General features: G+C 42.0%; 1 protein-coding gene across 2 annotated transcripts; it reads left to right on the top strand.

Annotated features, from left to right (window-relative positions):
• Positions 1–354: 354 nt before the first annotated feature.
• Positions 355–14,487, top strand: MKRN1 (makorin ring finger protein 1). Of its 2 annotated transcripts, none has more exons than XM_010013796.1 (7): positions 355–488; positions 4,635–4,867; positions 10,133–10,359; positions 10,843–11,057; positions 11,739–11,849; positions 12,313–12,451; positions 12,899–14,487. In XM_010013796.1, the coding sequence occupies exons 1-7, from the start codon at positions 367–369 to the stop codon at positions 13,109–13,111; spliced, it is 1,260 nt and encodes a 419-aa protein (XP_010012098.1). In that variant the 5' UTR covers positions 355–366; the 3' UTR covers positions 13,112–14,487. The 2 variants fall into 2 exon arrangements, with proteins under 2 accessions (XP_010012098.1, XP_010012097.1); XM_010013795.1 differs by having other exon boundaries at positions 359–488; positions 12,313–12,427.
• The last annotated feature ends 6,732 nt before the right edge of the window (positions 14,488–21,219 follow it).

The following is a 21,219-nucleotide window of genomic DNA, read 5'->3' as shown; positions in this document are numbered from 1 at the left end:
GATTCAGTGGTGGATTTCTCTAAGGTTTCGTTGGTGTTGGAAAGTAGGAGCTGCAAGTTAAGACTTTGTCCCCGTCTACTTTGTCCAAGACACTTTACTCTTTGTGTCATAGCCCAGGATAAGGTTTTCAGGCTTTTGTAAGCCTAAGTTCCTCAGCGTACGATGCAGTTCAGTGGAATGCTATGGCTCGATCTTTCCTCAGGTGTTCTTGTTTGTATGTTTATACTGGGACGTGGTCCCATGAGTCATTAGTGGTGGTCTTAATTCAGCATACCTTGATTTATAAAATAACTAATCATCCAAATAGTTTTACAACTTCAGTGCTTCTCCTTAATTCACAGTGGTCTTCTGTCTTACAGATATTTCATGCATGGAGTCTGCAAGGAAGGAGACAACTGCCGTTACTCCCATGACCTCTCCACTGGTCAGTCTGCCATGGTGTGCAGGTATTATCAGCGAGGCTGCTGTGCTTACGGAGATCTCTGCAGGTAAAGAAATGTTGTTGACCATCTTGTAGGGGAGTAATTTCACTCCTCCCTGAGTAGAGCTCACACGAAAGCAATAGATCTTAGTGTTTTAATTGTTTGTTGCAACTTCAGAAATTTATAGAAATAGCTTATTTTTACAAACTTTCTCTTGCTGAATACTACAGTATTTGCTTTGCTATGCGAATAAAAAAGCAAAGGCAAAGCAAGAAATGTTTTTCTTAAAAGTGCTGGTTTTCAGAATGTATTTGTTTGTTAATAACATGAGTAGATGAATTAATTGAAATATGAGACTACATTCAGACTATCTGAACCAATGGAACTGAGTTACGTTCGGTAAGTGATCATAAAAGCCTGACAAGGTAAGAATTGTTTTTGTTTTCTGGTTATGAGTGGGTGTCTTCAGGAATTGCTGCCCTGGCACTTGAACTACCATTTTGGAAAAATAACTGGAGTGAAGTGATGATAGGCTGTAAAATGTTGCCTGTACAAAATAGCACTACATTATGAAAACATAGTATGACTTAACTTATACCCATGAAATTATTAAAACCTAAAAAAGTGTGAAGAAAGGAACCAGATGCTTTACAAAGGCTTAGGGCTGTTTACATCATCTTAAGTTCACTATTAAAATTTGTCAGGGGTTTTGACATTCTGTCTTGTTGCAGCTTTAATGCATGATTAAATATTTGCATCATGACTCCATACAGTAGTTTATAGTTAGATTTCTTTTCATGTTTAATACATGGTTCCTATGTATAAGAAAGATAATAAAAATAAGCATCTCTGTAGCCTTTTTATCTGCCACTGTTGCTTTCTTGATCATGTAGATCAGTGGTCTCCAAACTTTTGATCACATACCCTATCAGTGAAAACTTTTGAGCACCCCCCTCTGTGTGTGTGTGTGTGTGTGTATATATATATATAATTATTTATACTTTACTAATATATTATGTACCTTATAAAACATACACAAAAATCAGAATTTAAAAAAGGATGTAATTAAGATGAAATAAACAATATTTTACACATAGAATCATAGAATGGGTAGAGTTGAAAGGGCCTTAAAGATCATCTAGTTCCCCAAACTGTTTTTGCTCTCACTAAAGGCTTTATTAGTAATAATAGGTTTTTTTACTGACAGTAATGTTGATACAATATGCTTTTCTTTTTTTATTTGATTGGGTTTTTTGGGGGGGTTTCTTTTTTGTTTTTTTTTTGTTTGTTTTTTAGAAGTCATAGTTTAACATTTTGTAATGCAGTGATTTGAAGATCTTGTTACAAATTCAGTTTATTTCAGTCATAGATGAAAAGGATCTTTCACAGAGAGATGTAGATCCAAAAGGAAGAATTATATTTTTGGCTGTACTTACCATGATCTGCATGATCATAATTTTTCAATCCTGTCCACTAATCATGCGAAGATTTTTTTGTTAAAATTTTTGGCTGGTAAATGTCCATGTCAGTCAGCTGTTCTTACCCACCAGTTGGAAGGTGTTGCATTTTTATGTTCTTAAGAAATGGGTCCAAACCCTTTGTTTGGAAGGCTCTTAAACAGGTTAGAGAATTCTGTTTCTAGATTTAAGTGTACAAGATAGAGGTTTTTTTGTAGTTGACACACTTGCATTGGTTTTGACAACCAAATCACGTAATGATAAAATGTTTCAGATTCAAAATGTTACCTTCATGCCACAAGTTTCTTTTAAAAAGCGGTTACTTGTTCTTAAAATGCCTTTACCTGGAAGGGACAGATTGCGTGTGTGGGTTTTTGAAAATACCCACTAGGCAGCGTACAGCTGATGGCCTCTTGTTATCATGCAGATTCTCAGCAAATTTGGAACACTCGTCTTTTTGTGAAAGAAAAATGCGTAACTCATATTTGACAACTTTTAACCTATTTACCACAAGAAAGCAGCAAACCTCTGTGTGGTACAGAAGATTTTCATGGTGGTTCTTTATCTCATAGCAAAGTGTTGTAAAGATTCAACTATTTAAAGGTCTTGTTTTTATGAAATTAAGCATATTGATGACATTCTGTAGCACTTGGTGTGCTCCTGGCTTCATCTTCCCTACAATATCTTGCCTATGAATGATGCAGTGAATGAATTCCTGGTATGGGGCTGTCTCTGTAACCTTACCCTGGAATCCTCTTTTTTTCAGTCTAGTCAAGGCAGGGGCTCCTTCAGTGCACAGTTTCTCCATGAAACATTGTTTTTATTAAAGAAGCCGTTTACGATTGAGAAGATACCTCCTCCAGTGCATCCTTTTGTCTTTAATAAAGAAGTAATTTATTGAGAGTATCTCTTTTCTGGTACATCTTTTCTTTAGTGGCTCACAAGAAGTAGTCCTTTGTGTATTTCATTATTGAAACAGAATCTAGCAAACATTGTAAGCTGAGACATGTTAGAAACATCTTTACTTTCATCCAGCTGTACAGCAATCTGCCCACACTGTGAAATCTGTTCTAGTACTTGTTTCTTTGAGTCTTCAGCAGTGTTTTCAATGCATTTCCCAGCAGTACTTGCTAACAAAGGAATGTGTTTTACTTTGTTACCATTGTTTTTCCATGCGTTATTTCAGTCATTTTTACCACAGCAGGAAGAACAAGTGGTCCAATGGTATGTGTGGCCTTTTGTCTTTCACTATTGCACAAAAAGTCTCTACAGAACTTCACAATAAATGCTTACAAGCCTCTTTTAAGTACTAGATTGAATATCATGTGACTTAAAGTAGCTGAAAAAATTGTAGAGATTTGTCTACATGTTCTGGGCGTACAGATTTTAAATGTCTTGATAATTGTGAGGGAGGACACTGCTGTCAATCTGAATGTTAAATACTAGTAAAACTTAATTTCTTATTTTTTTTGGGGGGGGGGAGGGGAGGGTGAAGACATGAAGTTCTGGTGTTTTATTCCTGCACCCCAGTGGGTTGTCCTGCTTACATCATTTTGGAGGCCACTGATGGTAGAGGTCTGAAGGCTTGAAATTTGTTAGTGCTTCATAGCTTTCTTAGGATCACAAAGCTGATGTTTGGTTGGAAGCATCTCTAATATGCAAGAACTGTGATACTTCGTTGTTTTCAATCTGATGCAAAGTAAATGAATCACAGTTGCTTAGGAGTTATGCATTATCTTCAGAAATTCTTTCCCTTTGTACTTGGAATTAGTCAGCAAATCATGGATTCATAGAACGGTTAGGTCAGAAGGGACCTTAAAGATCATCCAGCCTCTTTGCCATGTGGGGGTACACCTGTAATTTATTTTCCCATGTAGTCTACTGGTTGTTGGAAGACAGATTTTTGAGTGAAATGGCACTTTCGTGTTGTTTGTGGGTGGTAGGGATCGAAGAGAGCATCCTTTTTCACAATAAGTTGAAAGAGGCATTAGAAATAACTACTAAAATTCATTGTAAAACCTGAATGAGGCAAGATGCTTAGGTATAGAAAGAGAATAACTTAGGCTAGTGGGGATCTTTGGAGCTATGCCGAAGGCAGAGCCAGCTTAGGTCAGGATGCCCAAGGCATTGTCCAGTCCCATTTGGCTTATCTGCAAGGATGAGGGTCTTGCAGCCTCTCCGGGCACCTATTCCAGTGTTTACTCTCACCATGATTGTTTTTTCCTAATACCTAATTGAAACTTCCCATTTTGGGCTTTTGCCTACTGACTGTCATCCTGTTGCTGCACCTTTGAGAAGACTCCGGCTGTATCCTTCCTGTGGCTTCCCATGAGGCAGTCTGAGACAGCAGGATCTGCCCTTAGTCTTCTATGGTTTTTAAAGCTGAATGAACTTATTTATCTCATTCAGCTAAATTATTATTTATACTACACATGCATAATAGGTATGTGACTGGTTTTGGAGTTCATATAGAAGTTCATTCTGTGAGTTAAATAAGAATTGTGCATGCTCTTCCATTTCCTCCAAAATGATGGCAATACCTGCTGTTTCCTTAAGCGGTGCTGCCAGATTACACAGATGGAAGCATGTCTCAATAAAGGGTCATCAGTGGTTTTCTCCTCCAAGCCTAGGTTCTCCTTCCAAATAGTGTGTCTGTATCTAATCAGTCAGTTTCTTTCCCATACCTTGGGCTAGTTTATGGAGGTTTTTTTCTTCCCCCCCTCAAGAGTTGATATGATGTGTTTCAACATTTCAGATACGAACATACCAAGCCACTGAAAGAGGAGGAGGAAGAAGAGACTGATGTGGATCCACATGAAAAAATTTATCCCTCGGTATCCTCAGACTATGCATCGCTCCCTGAAACAGTTGAAGAAATACTTGCTGAGATAGAAGATGAAAGTGCAGATCTGGCAGCTGCAGGAGTGGGTGCTGAAGACTGGGTGAATGCTGTAGAATTTGTCCCTGGGCAGCCATACTGTGGACGTGGTAAGCTGAGCATGGGATAACAGTCAATTTCTGTCATGGGTCAACAGTTTGTATGTAATACATTTGAATGCTTTTGAGTACAGCTGTTCATATTTATCATAGTTGAACAGATCTCCTCTTTGGAGTTTAGTGTGTATATGTAATGGGAGAAGAAAACACTGGTGCTGCAATTAATATTGCTACCTTGGAAAGATAATTTGCTGCTTTTGGTTTTGGGAGGGGTTTGTTTGTTTTGGGGTTGGATTTTGCTTGGGGATTTTTTTTTTTCCAGTCTTTGAAACGTATTCCAGTGGATGTACAGATTCCTGTAGAATGAATTGCTTGCTTTCATGAATCCCATGGCAATTCAGACCAGAGGCTGAACACCGTTTATTCTAGTTACCTTTCTGAGACATGACTTCCTAATACTGTGACAGCTTGTGTTGAGAATCAGATTGAAGAAGCTTATCATATGAGACCAGACTGTTCAAGTAGCATGCTTGTTGTCTGCTTTCCCTGCATAAAGGTAGCACAAAGACATAAGATATAAGTGAAAAGCAGTCTGAAGATGTTTACTTCAGCATAGTTGCTAGTGTCTGGTTCTCTAAAAGTGAAGGCTTATGGCCATGAGTACTCAATTGTTTGAATGCAAAACAGACACTTTGTGTCCAGAAGAGTTTGAAGTTGTCATACAGTGCTCAGATTATACTTCTTTGTCTCTACAGCACTACTCAGATATTCACATCTGAAAAGAGAATTACCTTATCAATGTTACAGTGTGCTGGTGAAGGCTGTTCTCATCTGATTTGAGGAAGAGGAAAGGAATGGTTGAGCAACATTATCATTTTTATAGTGTTGTTGAGGAGTTTGATTATGGAATTATTTGGTGTGTCTGTGACTTGAGTATAGTCCAAAGGGATGAAAACGTGTCTTCTACCTGTTAATGTGTCACGTTACTGTCATAAAAGATACAGCTTCTTTGTTCATTGAAACAAAGCGCATCCCTTTTTTGTAATCATTCAATCGGAATAGAATAATTCAGATTGGAAGGGACCTCTAGATTTCATGTAATTAATTTTCCCTCTCAAAGCAGGGTCAGCTATGTCAGGTTGCCAGGGGCTTTGTTTGGTTGAATATCTATCCTCAGAGATGTTCAAAATGCTATAATCTCTGGGCGACCTTTGCAGTGTTTGACTTCTTTCACAAGGAAGAACTTTTTCTTAGTATGTAATTGGATTTTTCCCTGCCTCAGCCTGCCTTCTGTCTCTTGACCTGTGCGCATCTGAGAAGAATCTGGCCCTGTGGGATTTTGGTGGTATGTTTGGTTTTTTTTTCTTTTTTTTTCCTTCCTTTCCCTTTCCATTAAGTAGTTGAAGATAGCAATAAGATCACTTGTTAAAGATGATCAAGTCCAGTTTCCTCAATCTCTTTTCATGGGCTTCAGCCCCCTTAATGGCTAGGTGGCCCTCCACTGGAGTCAATTCGTTGCTAGTTTGAACAGCTGGAGATCTGTTAAATACACCTACTCCTTATAGGAGGGCTGGTGCTTTCTCTTAAATTCCTGAAGTTTAAGTGCTGTTTCATTATACCTTTAACTCATTCAGTTTTACTGAAGCAGTTCCTTTTTCTAGGGGTCAGGCTTGTTTTTCTCCACAGCCACAATCTGTGGCTGCCACAGATTGTTATCTAACATTCTCTTCTCTGAATCTTGTTCAAATTCTCTGTTTCGTATCTTTTGATGTATTTTAATGTACAGACGTACTCAGCTGTTTCTGTTCTAGATAATGCTAATTCTTTTAGTGACTTCTTAAAAGCTGCATTTTAAAAACTTTTCTGAAGCCACTGTCTTTATTAAGCTATAAAAATAAAACATTGTAGTGATCAGGAGGATGTGTGCAGTGTGTTCTACAGTGAGTACTTGAAAGTCTTACTGATTATTCTTGTCAAATGCCTGGGGAAATGTGCAGGTACTTGGAAACCTTAAAATGAAACGTATTTCTCAAGGTAAGCTAGAAGCCTGTGTGTTTTAAGTTGTCTTACAAATGCTGAAGATTTGGGGTTGGCAGTTTAACTGTGTGTCACTTGGGTTGTAATGCTCCTCTTTTACTATGAGACAAGACATTCTACTGATGCAGATGATTCTCTGGTTTGGGACTAAACTTGGTATCTTGAAGATTACCTCAGGGCCTAGCAAAGAAAACAGAAATGATTCTTAAGGTACTCATTGTTTGATGTACAGATGCACCACATTTCCATACTTGTTCTGCTGCTGCTACTACTGCTAGATGTTCTGGAGTAGCTGAGAGAGAGCAGATAAGCAGAAATGCAAGAAAGGCTTTGACTTGGGTGGCTGTTTCCTGCTGCTACAAGATAAATGTGTTTGATGCTACAAACTAGCAGGAATTTAACCCTGTTGACTGAAATCAGCAGCGAGATGATGGGGATTGGATCCACCTACTGGAGAGTAGTGGTTTTGGAAACAGCAGGCAGGATTTTAGAGAGTAAATGTTGTAAATGAGGGATGTTGGATGCAGAACTACTGAGGCAATGGAGTCTTGTGAATTTCTCTAATTTTGCTTTCAAAGAGGAAGCAAGACTAGGAGATACAGTGCAGTAGGTCCAAAAGAGATGCATTCAGGGCTTCAGGTTATGGAAGCTGAGATTTTCAGGAGTGGAAATAGTGATTTAATTTTTATTTTGTAGAAATACAACTCCCACTGAGGTGAAGTGCTGGGACAGCACAGGAGGCTGGGACTGGAAAACTAATGTTACTTGAAGCATGCTTTTTCCTTTCCTACCTTTGTACTGTGGAAGTACCCAGAGCCATTGTTCAAGACTGACATTCATACATCTGTATCGTGTTGTCTGGGTGTCTGGTCACTAAGAACTGGTTTTTCTTTTTTTTTTTGTGCAAGGATAGTGTTGTGGACTGGGCTGGAATTTAGTAGCTGTACTGGGTAACATGCTTATTGACTTGAATGGTCGTTGCTGGTTGGTTTGCTTCATGTAACACCACCATACTTTTATTGTTGTGCCAAGTTATGGACCTCTGTTCTACTTCTGTGGAACAGCATAGTAAATAAATGGGTTTCTAAGTCAGTCTCTGGAGGGGTAATACTTTGAAGCCTTTATTCTCAAAAAACCTCAACTGATAAGTGGGGTTTTGTTTTTAATGAATAAAATCCCTACTCAATAAAGTTTTGCCAAAGATATCCTTGAGAGGGGTGCAGGTGCCTGTGAAGTTTTTCTTTTAAGAGAAGTTTCACACGTGCCTCTTCAAAGTATACATTTTCCAGGGGAATAAGATTGTCTTAAGCAAAGATCGTCTTGCCAGCCCCATTAGAAGTACTGTATCGTTCAATTCCTTTGAAACTCGGCTGCATTTGTCTGTCTAGTGGGCTTCTGCTCATCTGTACTATGCTCTGCTGAACTCTCCTTCCTCAGTAACAGTCAAACTAGATGTCAGAAGTCCCGTGAATCAACTAAGTAAAAAAAAATCTGTAACAATATCAGCTAGAAAAAAAAACACTGGGAAAAGTGACAGTTGAGAGAATAGAAACTGGTAGTTGTGATTTTTGCTACTTCTGGAAGTGGATTTCAAACTGGGAGGGGGTGGGCAGGATTTCAGTTAATAAGTACAAATTTTCATACCATGTTCAGCTACTTCAGAGGAGTGGGTAGAGCCTAGTGTATGGCTACTTGTAACTTTTCTTGGTGCCAGTTCACTAGAACTCATGGGGAAGAAAAGGTAATGAAGAACGCTTCGTTGTTGGGAATCTCATACTGGAAAATGAGCAGGTTGACAGTTGACTTGTTATTCTGTCACTCACTTGCTTTTGAAAAGTATTTTTCTAGCAAACAGACTGATGCAAGATCAGTGCAAGTGACCTCTAAGGTCAGAGATGGTTCAAGAAGCAGACTTGAACTTACTTTGAGAGCTAGTATTTTCCTACACTGATCTTCAATATTTACTTATCCCCCAAAAGTGTGAGCTCTCAGGTACCTACTCTTTCTTTCTCTATGTCCAAAAGTGAACAGGCTGATAGATGCTTATCGCATGTCCCTGCTCCTTGGGGTTGAAAGCTGCATGACCGTGCAGCCTCTGATCCTTTTTGAGATCAGTCCTTTACTGATTGATCTAAGTATGCTTTTGATAGTTTCTGCTTACTTCTCCAAATCTAGTACTCAAATGGCTTATGAAAGTTATAATTTCTTACAGCATAGATTTTTTTTTCTAATTGTTGTAACAGCTACTGGTTATGTAAATGAAGCCCAGTTGCTGCTCTTCCTGATGTTTATCCTGACATTGTTACTCTCTTGTGTTTATTATATCTTCAGTTTCAAACTCACTGCTTTTGTCTTGTAACTTATGTAACGATCTGAAAATGCTATTTGGCTTCTGGTGATATAGACAACCATATATTCTGGAGGTACAGGAAGAAGTATTAAGCAGCAGCTGTTTAAATGGGGAAGAGAATACAGATTTCAGTTCAATTTAAAATTAGGCAAGGGAATTTACTTAGGATTTTGCAAAACTGATAGCTTAGAATGTCCTGAAAATACCCTGAATTTCAGTTTCTTAAAGCTAGATTTACATGTTTGATTAATAACCTGGATATCTCTTTAGGGTACGCTTTTTGGCAAACGCCTAGAATCGAGTTACCTTGGGAGGTGTGGACACAGCTTTTATATTGCCATCACAGAGATGCATGGGAGTCTAGGAGAGTGCGAGTCTTGTGGTTCAGGCTGAACAAGAAGTGCTAATTCACCTGCACATAAGGAAGCGCTGGTGTGGTGTTTCCATACCAGTGTACAGCAGCTGGATACATGTTTATTGCTTCAGCTGTGTCATTTCTGGGGAAAAGCCTCTTAATTTTAGCAGATATGAAATTGATTCTCAAAGCAGTGAGAAATTTATAACCTTACTGTTGCTGAATCGGAGTTTGTATAAAAAGTGTTTTTAAGCTGCTGAGGACTAGTGAGATTTTTGTACTGCTGAGTTAGCCTGTAAATGGATCTGAATCTGACCACTAAAACCTTGGTAGCTTTAGTTTTGTTTGGGTCAAAGGAGAAAGCAAGTGGTAGTGCTTTCTAGAGTGGGAAATGACCACTAGTTTGGGTTGAGGGTGTGTGAAACTTGGGCTGAAATGAACCTTGGTTTTATTATTCTCTTTGGATAACTTGAGCAGACTTACCCAATGATTACACTGCATTAAAACAATGTATACTCACTCCATGTGCCCTTAACCTGAAGGTATTGCTTACTGTCCTTCACTTTGTTCCCAGCCACTCCTTCCTGCGCTGAAGCACCCTTGCAGGAATTGGTGATTGAGGAGGAGTATGAAAAGCAGCATGAAGATGTGGAGATAAAGAAGGAGCTGTGCCCCTACGCTGCAGTAGGAGAATGTCGTTATGGAGAAAACTGTGTGTATATCCATGGGGACGTGTGTGATATGTGTGGGCTGCAGGTCCTGCATCCAATTGATGCTGCGCAGAGATCCGAGCACATAAAGGTAAGCAGGCAACTGTCTGGTGTTAAACAGCTTTAAGTTATTGCTTCCTAGCTCCCCACAGTCACTTGTTACTAATTCCCTTTCATTTGAAGGTTTGTGCAGGTCAGGCAGTGAATTAAATTCCTGTTGTAAACTGGACTGTTTCCTGTCAGGGCCATACTCCAAAGCAGCTGGGTTTCCTTATCTGTGCTGGGAGAACAGTCTGTTTAAAGACACTAAAGCTTTATTCTTTGCCTAGTAAAACCGGATGGTCTTTTAGATTTCCTTTTTCATGTTTAAAAGCAATGTCTGAAGAAAGCAATTTAGACTCTGAATTGATTCCCACTATCTGAGCAGATTTTTTTAGGATAAAGATTTTACAGTTTAATCATACTCCATTCGTTATGCAGAACAAGAGAGTAAACCTCAGCTTTAAAACCTGCTTAGAGTTCACTAGGTGACAGTTGTCTCTGTAGTCGTCTTTTTTTTGTGTCTCCTTTTCAGTCTTGCATTGAAGCTCACGAGAAGGACATGGAGCTTTCCTTTGCCGTCCAGCGTAGTAAAGACATGGTGTGCGGGATATGCATGGAGGTGGTGTATGAGAAAGCTAATCCCAGTGAGCGCCGCTTTGGGATCCTCTCCAACTGCAGCCACGCTTACTGTCTGAAGTGCATCCGCAAGTGGAGGAGTGCTAAGCAATTTGAGAGCAAGATTATAAAGTGAGGCGCTTTCCCGTTTCGGTTGTGCTTTGTTACTATGGAAGAACTTAGTATCTCCTGACAACTTGCAGCAGACTTCCAGATGCAGACTGCAGAGACACTGCAATTAATGCATACTAACTTTAGTTTGGAAGTGAAATAGTTGTTAGGGATAACATTCACACCGATTTGGTTAATTTGGATTAAGTTGGAAAAACTCATTTAATAGTAAATAACTTGCACTTAGTAGCACATTGTTCAGTGGTTACTGTTTCCGTCTTGGACACAGATTAAGCAGTTCAGGATGTATGCTTCTTAATTTATTACTGCCCTAGTTCATTAATCAATTGACAAAACATTTCTCCATTTAAAGGCTGTTCTAAAAAAGCAAAGTTCCAACCAAATACAAAAATCAAGCCAAAATAAATGTGTTTAATTCTAAAGAAAAAGGAGTCTGTGTGAAGTGTTTTTTCAAGCTTTTCTGAGACAAGCTCACTAGCTGCCTTTGCCACTGATAGCTCTTGAGAGCTCTTGAGAGTTTAGTTAATCTTCACGTGTAAGAGAATCTAGATTGAAAAGCTCATACAGGAAGTGTGTGAGTACAGTACATCTTTAGAGATGGAAATATGCCATGACTTGTTATATAAGGGAAAGAGTGCCCTGTCATGTAGAATTTTGCAGCACGGTCTGTTCATTCCCCAGGTCCTGCCCAGAATGTCGAATCACATCTAACTTTGTCATTCCAAGTGAGTACTGGGTGGAGGAGAAGGAAGAGAAGCAGAAACTCATTCAGAAATACAAGGAGGCAATGAGGTATGAGCACTGCAGCCTTTTGTCGAGACTGCAGAGATAAAGGCACACCTAGAAAAGAAGGGTGCTGAAGCCCTTCTGTGGTGAGAAACCCTCTAACCACACCTCCTTTCCACCACCACGCGTGAAGGGCATCCTTGCCTATCTGCTCACAGATGCACGCAGCCACACAGTTGCAAAGCTCTTCCTACAGTCTTTGACCTCAGGTCTTTCCCTTCTGTACATAAACCACTGGTGGTATAGCCATATGGTAACACGAGCCTGTGCGCTGCGAGCCATCAGTGCCCTATGCATGCATTGACCCACACGCAGTGCAGTGCATCGCTTCTGCATAGAGGTGTTAACACTGACAAAATACCTTCAGTTCCAAAGGGTATCTGAGATCCTTTTGGACTACAGGTAAATGCAGTTCTGAAGTCTGGTTGGGGTCTGCTGTGAGTAAGGGTTGCGATATTTTCCTTTCCAGCAACAAGCCATGCAGGTATTTTGATGAAGGCCGTGGGAGCTGTCCTTTTGGAGGGAACTGTTTTTACAAACATGCATATCCTGATGGCCGCCGAGAGGAGCCGCAGAGACCCAAAGTGGGAACATCAAGTAGATTCCGGGTCAGTGCTGCTGGTTTTTCTTCTTTCTAGGCAGTGTGCAAGAGGGGTGAGCAATAAATTGGCTGCTTTGAGAAGAGGCCAGAGGAATGTTGACTTTTGGGCTTGGGTTTTGGGTTTGGTGGGGTTTTTGGTTTTCTTCTGATAGACCTCTGTGATGGTGACTTTAAAGGAGGTGGTCTAAAGGTTGTGAATGCTGGAGGCCAAGATAGAAAGGGTAAATTTTAACAACTTTCCTAGTACGCCAACATACTGAAGTGGAAACGTTGGGTGGCATTAATAGGGGTGTGTAAGGGTTAAATTCTGCTTGAGGTCAGTGTTTCCCTGGAAAGAGTAACATGGCTTCTTGCATGTCAGAGTATGCCAGGGGCTGAACCTTGTCAGCCTCTGGGAAGAGTCCTGCCTTGTGCCACTTGGTCACCTGGGTAAATCCTTGTGTTCCACTTGCAGGCCCAGCGGAGGAATCGGTTCTGGGAGTTCATTGAGGAGCGAGAGAATGGTGATCCATTCGAGACCGACGAGGATGAGGTGGTGACCTTTGAGCTTGGTGAGATGTTGCTTATGCTGTTGGCAGCAGGAGGTGATGATGAGCTAACAGATTCCGAGGACGAGTGGGACTTGTTTCATGATGAGCTGGAAGATTATTATGATTTGGATCTATAGCACCTGTCAGTGGAGTGTGGACTGTTGTCTTGGCTTCAGGCAGTAGCTATTACCTGTGGTGTTGTGGCAGTGCCTGTGTTTCTCCTAGGCAGGCCAATCAATTCCAGGTGCTGTTGTAATAACTTTTACCCAGGGTCTGTCTCTTCCCATCCCCTCCCACCCCAGGAGTGTTGTTTTTCCTCTGTTTAAACAAATAACAAGAAATAAATCTTTAAAATGTTAGTTTTTGTAAAAATGAATTTAACTGTCAAACAGTTAGCTTAGGTTTGTTGCTTCATCTGTGTACCCAACAGAGTTCACCCAGTTCCAGGGTTAAAGTGTTTACAGGACTTCCACACTCATTTTGAAGAGCCCAGATACAAAAATGAGCAGTGGCCATGCAGTGGGGATGTAAATTGGCTGATGGCCGTTTTTCTGTCTCTGTACCAATATTTCTGACTTGAGGCCAGACAAAACTTCTCTCTCTCTCTGGCATCAGTGCCGTTCCAGCCCCCTCATGTACACGTCTTCATTTGTGATTTTGGTCTCTTGTTTACTTGCACATTACTATTACTACTGTGTAACCAGAACCAGGTGTGAACGTTCTGGGTTTTTACTGTGTTTAGCATGAAAGGAAAATGTCGTTGTGAAAGGAGAACTCTCTATGTGTATATACAGATAACTGTAGAGTTGGACCTCAAGGATGGGGAGACTCTGTGTAAGTTAAAAATAACAAAACCATCTTTCATCCCCTCTTGGTGCATGAATTCTAGCCTCCAATTGGACATGAAACTGGTTTAGTGGTCTCAGCCTGGAATGTGGCAGTGATCTTAACTATTGCTTAACTTAATAGATGGCACTCCCTAATACACCAGCTCTCTTTCATGTGTATGATTAGGGTTGTCCAGGAGCAGAAATCCGGTTAGCCAAGGTGGGCTCAGAGGAACACCAGAGAGGCCCCTTTAGCTTTATTGCTCTGTAAGTTTTAGAACCTGATGTAACCACCTAAGCCCTGAGCTTCGCTAGGAAATCGCTGTGCCTCTCGGCTGATGTGAGGTACTTGTGCCTCTCACATCTGAGTCGGGCAGGTTGCCTGGGAAAGCTCTTCAGTTTATGTGAGTTGCTGCTTACAAAGGCAGTCATGCAGTTTCTGGCTGTAATTTGCATTAAGAAATTACTTTGCCACCAAAGCCCCGGCACAGGAATTTTAACCTTGCATTACATTATCGCTGTTTTTTATTGACTTGTGGATGCCCCGTGATCTGTTTTCCTGCTGCTCTTGTCCCCTAGATTGCCTCTCCTTTCACTTTTAAATGGAATGAGAAATTGTTCTGAGGTCTATAACGTATTGTTTTGCAGCTGCCTTTTGTAAGAAGCACTTTTCCCAAATAAAAAAAAAAAAAGAAAAAAGTTAAACAAGAAGTCTGCCTGTTCTTTTAAGTTTGAAGCTTCTGTGTTTGAGCTGGATAGATCAGTTTCGTGTGTTTCTGTAAGTTAAAGGCATTTAAGTTACTTATTCTGAACTCCTACAGAATCATGTCACACTAACACAGATCTCTAACTCGGTTATAGCCTTTCCAGCAAAGAGCCTGTAATGTAAGGAACACATCTGAACAGACAGCTTTCTGGTTTTGTTTTAGGTGCAAGTAGCGAAGGGAGAAAAGGATTTGAATGTAATTTGCACAGATGACATTTACAGCTGATACAGGGAAAAACAAAAAGATAAAAGGCTTTGAAGTAGAACTAGACTTTCCTCCCCTATGTAGTGAACATAAGTTAACGTCCTTTTGGAAGGCTGCAGTTACGGGATCATAGAATGGTTTGGGTTGGAAAAGACCTTAAAGATCATCTAGTTCCAACCCCCTACTGTGGGCAGCGACGGTTGCTGAGAGCTCCATCCAACCTGGCCTTAAAACAGTTGCAGGGATGGGGCGTAAAGCGGTGGGGGGGATGGGGCAGCCACAGCGTCTCTGGGCAACCCGTGCCAGTGCTTCGCTACCCTCATAGTAGAGAATTTCTTCCCAATATCTAATCTGAATCTCTCCTCTTTCAGTTTAAACCCATTACCCCTTTTACTGTCACTGCATGCCTTGTAAGAAGTCCCTGTTCAGATTTCTTGTAGGCCCCCTTCAGGCACTGGAAGCTGCTCTAAGGTCTCCCTGGGGCTTTCTCTTCTCCAGACTGAACAAGCCTAACTCAGCCTGTCTCCATAGGAGAGGTGCTCCAGCCCCCTGAGTATCTTCATGACCTCCTCTGGACTTGCTTGAGCAGGTCCACGTCCCTCTTGTGTTGGGGGCCCCAGAGCTGGATGCAGAATTGCAGAGTAGAGGGGGAGAATCACCTCCTTTGACCTGCTGGTCACACTCCTGTTTATGCAGCCCAGTATAAGGTTGGCTTTCTGGGCTACAAGCGCACACTGCCAGCTTGCGTTGACTTCACCAACCAACGCACCAAATCCTTCCCGGGGCTGCTCTCAATCCATTGTCTGCCCAGCCTGTAGGTGTGCCTGCGATTGCTCCAGCCCAGGTGCAGGACAGTGCACTTGGCTCTGTTGAATTTCATGAGGTTGGCATTGGTCTACCTCTCAAGCGTGTCCAGGTCCCTCTGGATGGCATCCCTTCCCTCCAGTGTGTCAACTGAACCACACAGCTTTTATCAGCAAACTTGCTGAGGGTGCATCAATCCCACTGTCTGTGTTTCCAGCAAAGATGTTGAACAGCACCATTCCCAGTGCTCACCCCTGAGGAACAGATGAACACTAGTCATCACCAGTCTCGACTTGGACATCATGCTGTTGACCATGACTCTTTGAGTGCTATCATCCAGCCAATTCCTTATCCATCGAGTGGTCTATCTGTCAAATCCATGTCTCTCCAACTTAGAGACAAGGATGTTGTGTTGGGACTGTCAGATGCTTTGCACAAATCCAGGGAGACGATGTCAGTTGTTCCTCCCTTATTCAACAACGCCATGATCCCATCATAGAAGGCCACCAAGTTTGTCAGGTATGATTCCCCTTTGGTGAAGCCACGTTGGCTGTCACTAATCACTCCCTTACTTTCCGTGTGCCTTAGCATAGTTTCCAGGAGGATCTGCTCAAGGATCTTGCTGGGCACTGAGGTGAGACTGATGGGCCTGTAGTTGCAATGTTAGTTTAACAAAGACAGAAAAACTTTGCACATGGGTCATCTTTCCTTCCTGGGGGGTCAAAAAGGGCATGCTTTACTTCCTGTATGGATGTACATGTGGCACCATGGTGGTGGGTGCTGGTCTTCTCAGCCTTGCTTCTGTACGCGTTATAGGGGAAGCTGAGGGCATGCAGACAAGTGATGTGCTTTGGCCGTGGCTGTTTGGTCTAGCTGCAAGGCAACTGCTGTAGTCACATGCATCATAATAAGTAGTTTCTGTTGTTGCTTTGAAGCGAGCTGCGGTTCTTGTTCTGTAAGCTAAAGAACTGCATGTGCTTGTCATGCAGCACTCCTGCTGTGTGTCACTTCCAGTTGGCAGGCCTGCTTCCAAGCTTGCTGTTGCATTAAGGTTTCCACTCCCATCCCCCAGATGAGAATGACGGAAGAGTAGGGCCTTTGAAATGAGTAAAATGTGTTAGTAGACTGCTGTGTTTTTCCTCTGCAAGGGCGGGAATGAATTCAGTAGCATTGAGGCAAACTTTTAATGTAAAAATACAGAGGGTGATGACCTAGGCTGTGCTGCATGTTCTTTCAGCAAATACCTAAGGTACAGAAATTGAAGAGGCCAATGAGCATAGTGTCAAGATGAAAAATGTATAAAGGCTCCGTAAAGTCCCACCAGCAAAATCTTAATTTCAAAACAAAAATGGTTAGGAAAAAGATACAAGCTCTCTCTTGCAGTGCCTTGACTTCGCTTCCAATGCGAGAATATACATGTATGGTTTGATACAAAATCTTGCAGCTTTTGGTAAGCGCAAAGTAAGGGTTTGCTGCCCATTCTGACTGGTCTGAATGTGATCATGGAAGCTTAAGTGCACTCTTTGCCACCTCTGCTGCTTTGGTTCTGATGGTGATAGCACAGCTTGCTCTTGACTGTAGCCCAAGGTGATTGTGGTCTTGCTGAGGGGAGCCTGGTTCATTTAGTGAAATACAAAGTGACTGTTTCCTGATACAGCAGGTACAAAATAGATTTCTGTTTGGAGGATACCCTGAGGTGTGGGGTGTCTGGTGCAGAACAAACCTTGGATAGATGGAGTTATTAGTGCTGCAGTAGCTTAAGACAAAAGGGAATTCACATGTAGTCCCTTAGGATTGAGATAAAACAATCTAGTTGCTACAAAGTCAATTTTCCTTTGATGCCAGCACGATGTCAGTGCTGGAGAGGCATTGAGATGTAGTCGTGGTAAGCCTCGCTTCACGTAAGCAGAACTAGGCAGACTTGGCAGTGAAAATAAATGGCAGTAAAGAGTGATGTTAATGGACGTAGCAGTGACAAGGAAATGTGTGGTTGCCAATATGCTAGACTTCTGCCCTGACTTGCTGCTGTTGCTGTCATCCGTGGGTATTTTGTGTGTAACTTGCAATCAAGCCAGAGTCAACGTCTGTTTGGCAGCAACTTGTTGTGATTGCATAGACTCTGTGCAGGCAGCTGAGTTAAGGTTGTTTTGGAATAGCAGCACTAGAGAAAGCCCTTAAGAGCTTTTAAAGCCCTACCTCCCTCAAACCAAGTTCCTACTAAAATTGGAAGTGCTATTAGGTAACAGGGGACTCTTGGCCTGTCCAAAGCTGCTGTCAGAAGATTTCAATATCCCTGCGTTGCCTGCTGAAGTTCCAGTCCATAATGCACTTGCTTGAAAATGGCTTCAAGAGTCAGTACACTGAGCAGTGGGTTTTGAAGCCCTGCTGCCTGCAGCCAGGTGTGGTCTTCTGAGAACTGAGATACCTGAAAATGTGCCTTCTGGCAGCCCGCGGCTGGGAAGCCTCTCTGAAGACACTTCTCTCTAGGTGGTTGCAGGGGTGCTTTCCAAGGGAACCTGGGGTGAGGGTGTTGACTGTGTTGGGGAGGAGTGTGCTTGTGGTAGCACTTGCTCCTCCTCTGAGTACCTGGCTTTGTGTGATCCTCCTCAGCAATGCTTTCAAACACCAGCCTATTCACATGAGGGCCACGGCCACAGCTACCATCCTGGCAGCACAGGCACCTTCTGCTGAGGGTGTGCAGCACCACAGGTAGCCCAGGGTTGCTGCAGAGGAGTTAGGACACCAAAGGAGCTGCCTTGGGCTTTGACGTCTGCAGGTGGACAGGAAGAGGGACATCAGAGTTGCCCAGCATGGAAATGAGAAGCTAAACTTGTGGTGCCTATTTGTAAGCGACTACAAGTGCGTGAGGTGCACCTCTGAACAGGGCTGTGGTTAGAACACTTAACCAGGCAGAGGTAAGCTTCCATTTCATACCCAAAAGCATGGGTGTGTGTCTCCTTCCTGATCGAGCTCATTCTGTCTGTTCAGGGTCTGAAAATCGTTTTCTCTGTCTCCTTTCCAAATGTACTTAAACATTAACAAGAATGATTAGATAAGAACCTCAGCTTTTGTTATGCAGAGCCTGATACATGCATGAAGAAACACTTGACCAAGTTGGCAGTGCCATGTGCCTTCCACACCCCTGGTTGCAGCTATGTCTGCTTTTAAGCCAGTCATCTTCTGGGAGGTGTCAGTATGCTCCATTTTAATATACTTTTAGGCTTTTTTGTTACCCTATTATGCGGGTAGTGCTACTGCTTCAGTCTTATTTGTCCTGGCTGCAATATCCATGCAAGTTATGTACCACACACGGAAGTAAAATACTTCTTCTAAGTAGATAAAAACTCAGCAAATAAGCTCATCTTTGAGCTGGATGTGCAGCTTTTAAAACTGTGGGGCAGTAGTGGTTTTTAGGATAATACTGTAAACAACTTTACAGTAAGTTGAGTTCAGAGGAGGGCCACCAAGATGATCAGAGGGATGGAGCACCTCTCCTATGAGACAGGATGAGACATGGGCTTGTTCAGCCTGGAGAGAAGGCTCAGATGAGACCTTACAGCAGCCTTCCAGTACTGCAAAGGGGGCCTACAAGAAATCTGGAGAGGGACTTCTTAACAAGGGCATGTAGTGACAGAACAAGGGGGAATGGCTTCAGCCTGAAAAGAGGGTAGATTTAGATCCAATATTGGGAAGCAGTTCTTCCCTGTGAGGGTGGTGAGACACTGGTACAGGTTGCTCACAGAAGCTGTGGCTGCCCCATCCCTGGCAGTGTTCAAGGCCAGGCTGGACAAGGCTTGGAGCAACCTGGTGCACTGGAAGGTGTCCCTGCCTATGGCAGGGGGTTGGAACTGGATGATCTTTAAGGTCCCTTCCAACCAAACCATTCTGTGATTGTAAGTTACACTTGGTGCAAGTAAATTTGCATATGGTGCTGGGGGAACAAAATGTTAATACAAGGTTACGTAGCAGTACATGCTACTTGCATTGTCACAGCTGCATGCTTCCATCTGCTCTGCAGTGGGAAAAGGCACAACTGCAGCATTTACACTGTGCTTATTATCTTACAGTCTAGAATAACATGCTGTAATGAAGGGATTTAAAAAAAAAGTTTAGCACTTTCTTCATGTGTTACCCCATGAATAATACTGGCTACTAATACACACTCTGAAGAGCCTTCTTGTTAGCAACTGCTGCAGCTCGCTCTTCAGTAACTCCAGGGCAGCTCAAAAAATGACCCTATAGAAACCATTCACTGAACTGCACACAGGGCTTGTGAAAGATGCCAAACGGAGCCAGCCGAGAGAGATCACACTCCTGCTTTAGTTGCACGACAGGTAGGTTTTTAAGTCTAGCTTCTTGAAAGGACAGCAAGGAGCCTTTTACACCTGCTGAAGGGAAGGGAGCAGTGCAGCTCAGGGCACAGTCACAAGCCTGTTGTCCCTGATCCTGTGTTGCAGAGCTGTCTGCCAAGGAAGGACTTACTTTGCAAGTAGCTCCCTATCATTTGGCAGTGCTGGGCACTCATGGAAGCATCAGCCTGCAGAAAGCCTCCATACTGAGGGTAAGCAGCATAACTTCGTACAGTAGTCTCTAAGGCAGTAAATCTGATAAACCATGCAAAAGTTTAATACTCTGCTGGCCAGATCCTCTAATTCTTGGCTAATGAAAGACAACTGGAGATGAACAAAATGCTTGTCTATTAAGCTTTCCCTAGAAATTAGTATTTGCTGGTATATCTGAAATACAACAAAGTCTGCTAGCAGAGTAAGTGTGGATACTAAAAAAGTAAAAACTACTACATTGAAAACTACTACCAGGAGTAGGTTGGATTTTAAACACACAAGAATATTAAATTTGCATTCAACTATTTTCCTAGTGACAAGAGGTATCAAAGGTGGTTGTTTGGAAGTTGTATTGCTACTTGTTCAGCTATTTTTGAAAGGTTATGGTGTTGGCTGTTAGTTAAATATGTAAACTGAAATGCAACTATTAAGCTAGTACAAAATCAAGATCAAATAAAGATTTTAAACATCAGTAAGAAGATGCTGAAGAAGCTTTTGACACAGCAGGCTATAGCAAAAGGCTTAGAGGCTAATGCTGAAGATTTCTTCCTTGGCTTACATATAGTTGAATTAACCCCTGCTCTTTGCATGTGATGGCAAAGAACCTGGGCAGAGCATGCATTAATAATGCTAGACTATAAATCAGTGATTCATTCTGCTTTATTTTTTGTGCTTCTCAGACAAGATTTTCCAGAAATACTTGCTACATGTTTTTCCCCTATTTTTCAAGAACTTGTGGAACATGGGTAGGCTGCCATCTGGTAAGCTAGCAGCATACCAGCCTTCCCAGGGCTTCTTTGCCTGTAACGCAGGCTGTGTTTTATCATTACAGAGCTTGAGGTCCAGTTCATAGCTTAACAGTAACTAAGTGATGCTCTTTGGTACATGTGGACTGCAGTAAAAAAAAAAATAAATCTGTACAAGTATTTCTTTCTTCCCTCTCCTTCCCTGCTTCCATCTATTGGGGAAAAATAAACCAAACCAAACCCAAACAAACACCAACCAAACCACAACCCCAAACCCTTCATTCAGTTGCGGTACATAGAAATGAGTCCCCGATAGCAGAGCTTGCATTTAGGAG

This window comes from Nestor notabilis, unplaced genomic scaffold (genome assembly GCF_000696875.1).
Source record: "Nestor notabilis isolate BGI_N333 unplaced genomic scaffold, ASM69687v1 scaffold10844, whole genome shotgun sequence".
NCBI classification, from domain to species: Eukaryota; Metazoa; Chordata; class Aves; order Psittaciformes; family Psittacidae; genus Nestor; species Nestor notabilis.
The sequence above is the reverse complement of the archived record's forward strand: the minus strand, read 5'-3'. Positions and strand labels throughout refer to the sequence as shown.

What these genes read in the sequence shown, in the direction of transcription:
- MKRN1 (XM_010013796.1), top strand. Translation starts at nt 367, where the DNA reads ATGCATGGAGTCTGCAAGGAAGGAGACAACTGCCGTTACTCCCATGAC. An exon ending in GCTTACGGAGATCTCTGCAG is followed by an intron (nt 489 to 4,634) that starts GTAAAGAAATGT and finishes TCAACATTTCAG; the next exon opens with ATACGAACATACCAAGCCAC. An exon ending in GCAGCCATACTGTGGACGTG is followed by an intron (nt 4,868 to 10,132) that starts GTAAGCTGAGCA and finishes CTTTGTTCCCAG; the next exon opens with CCACTCCTTCCTGCGCTGAA.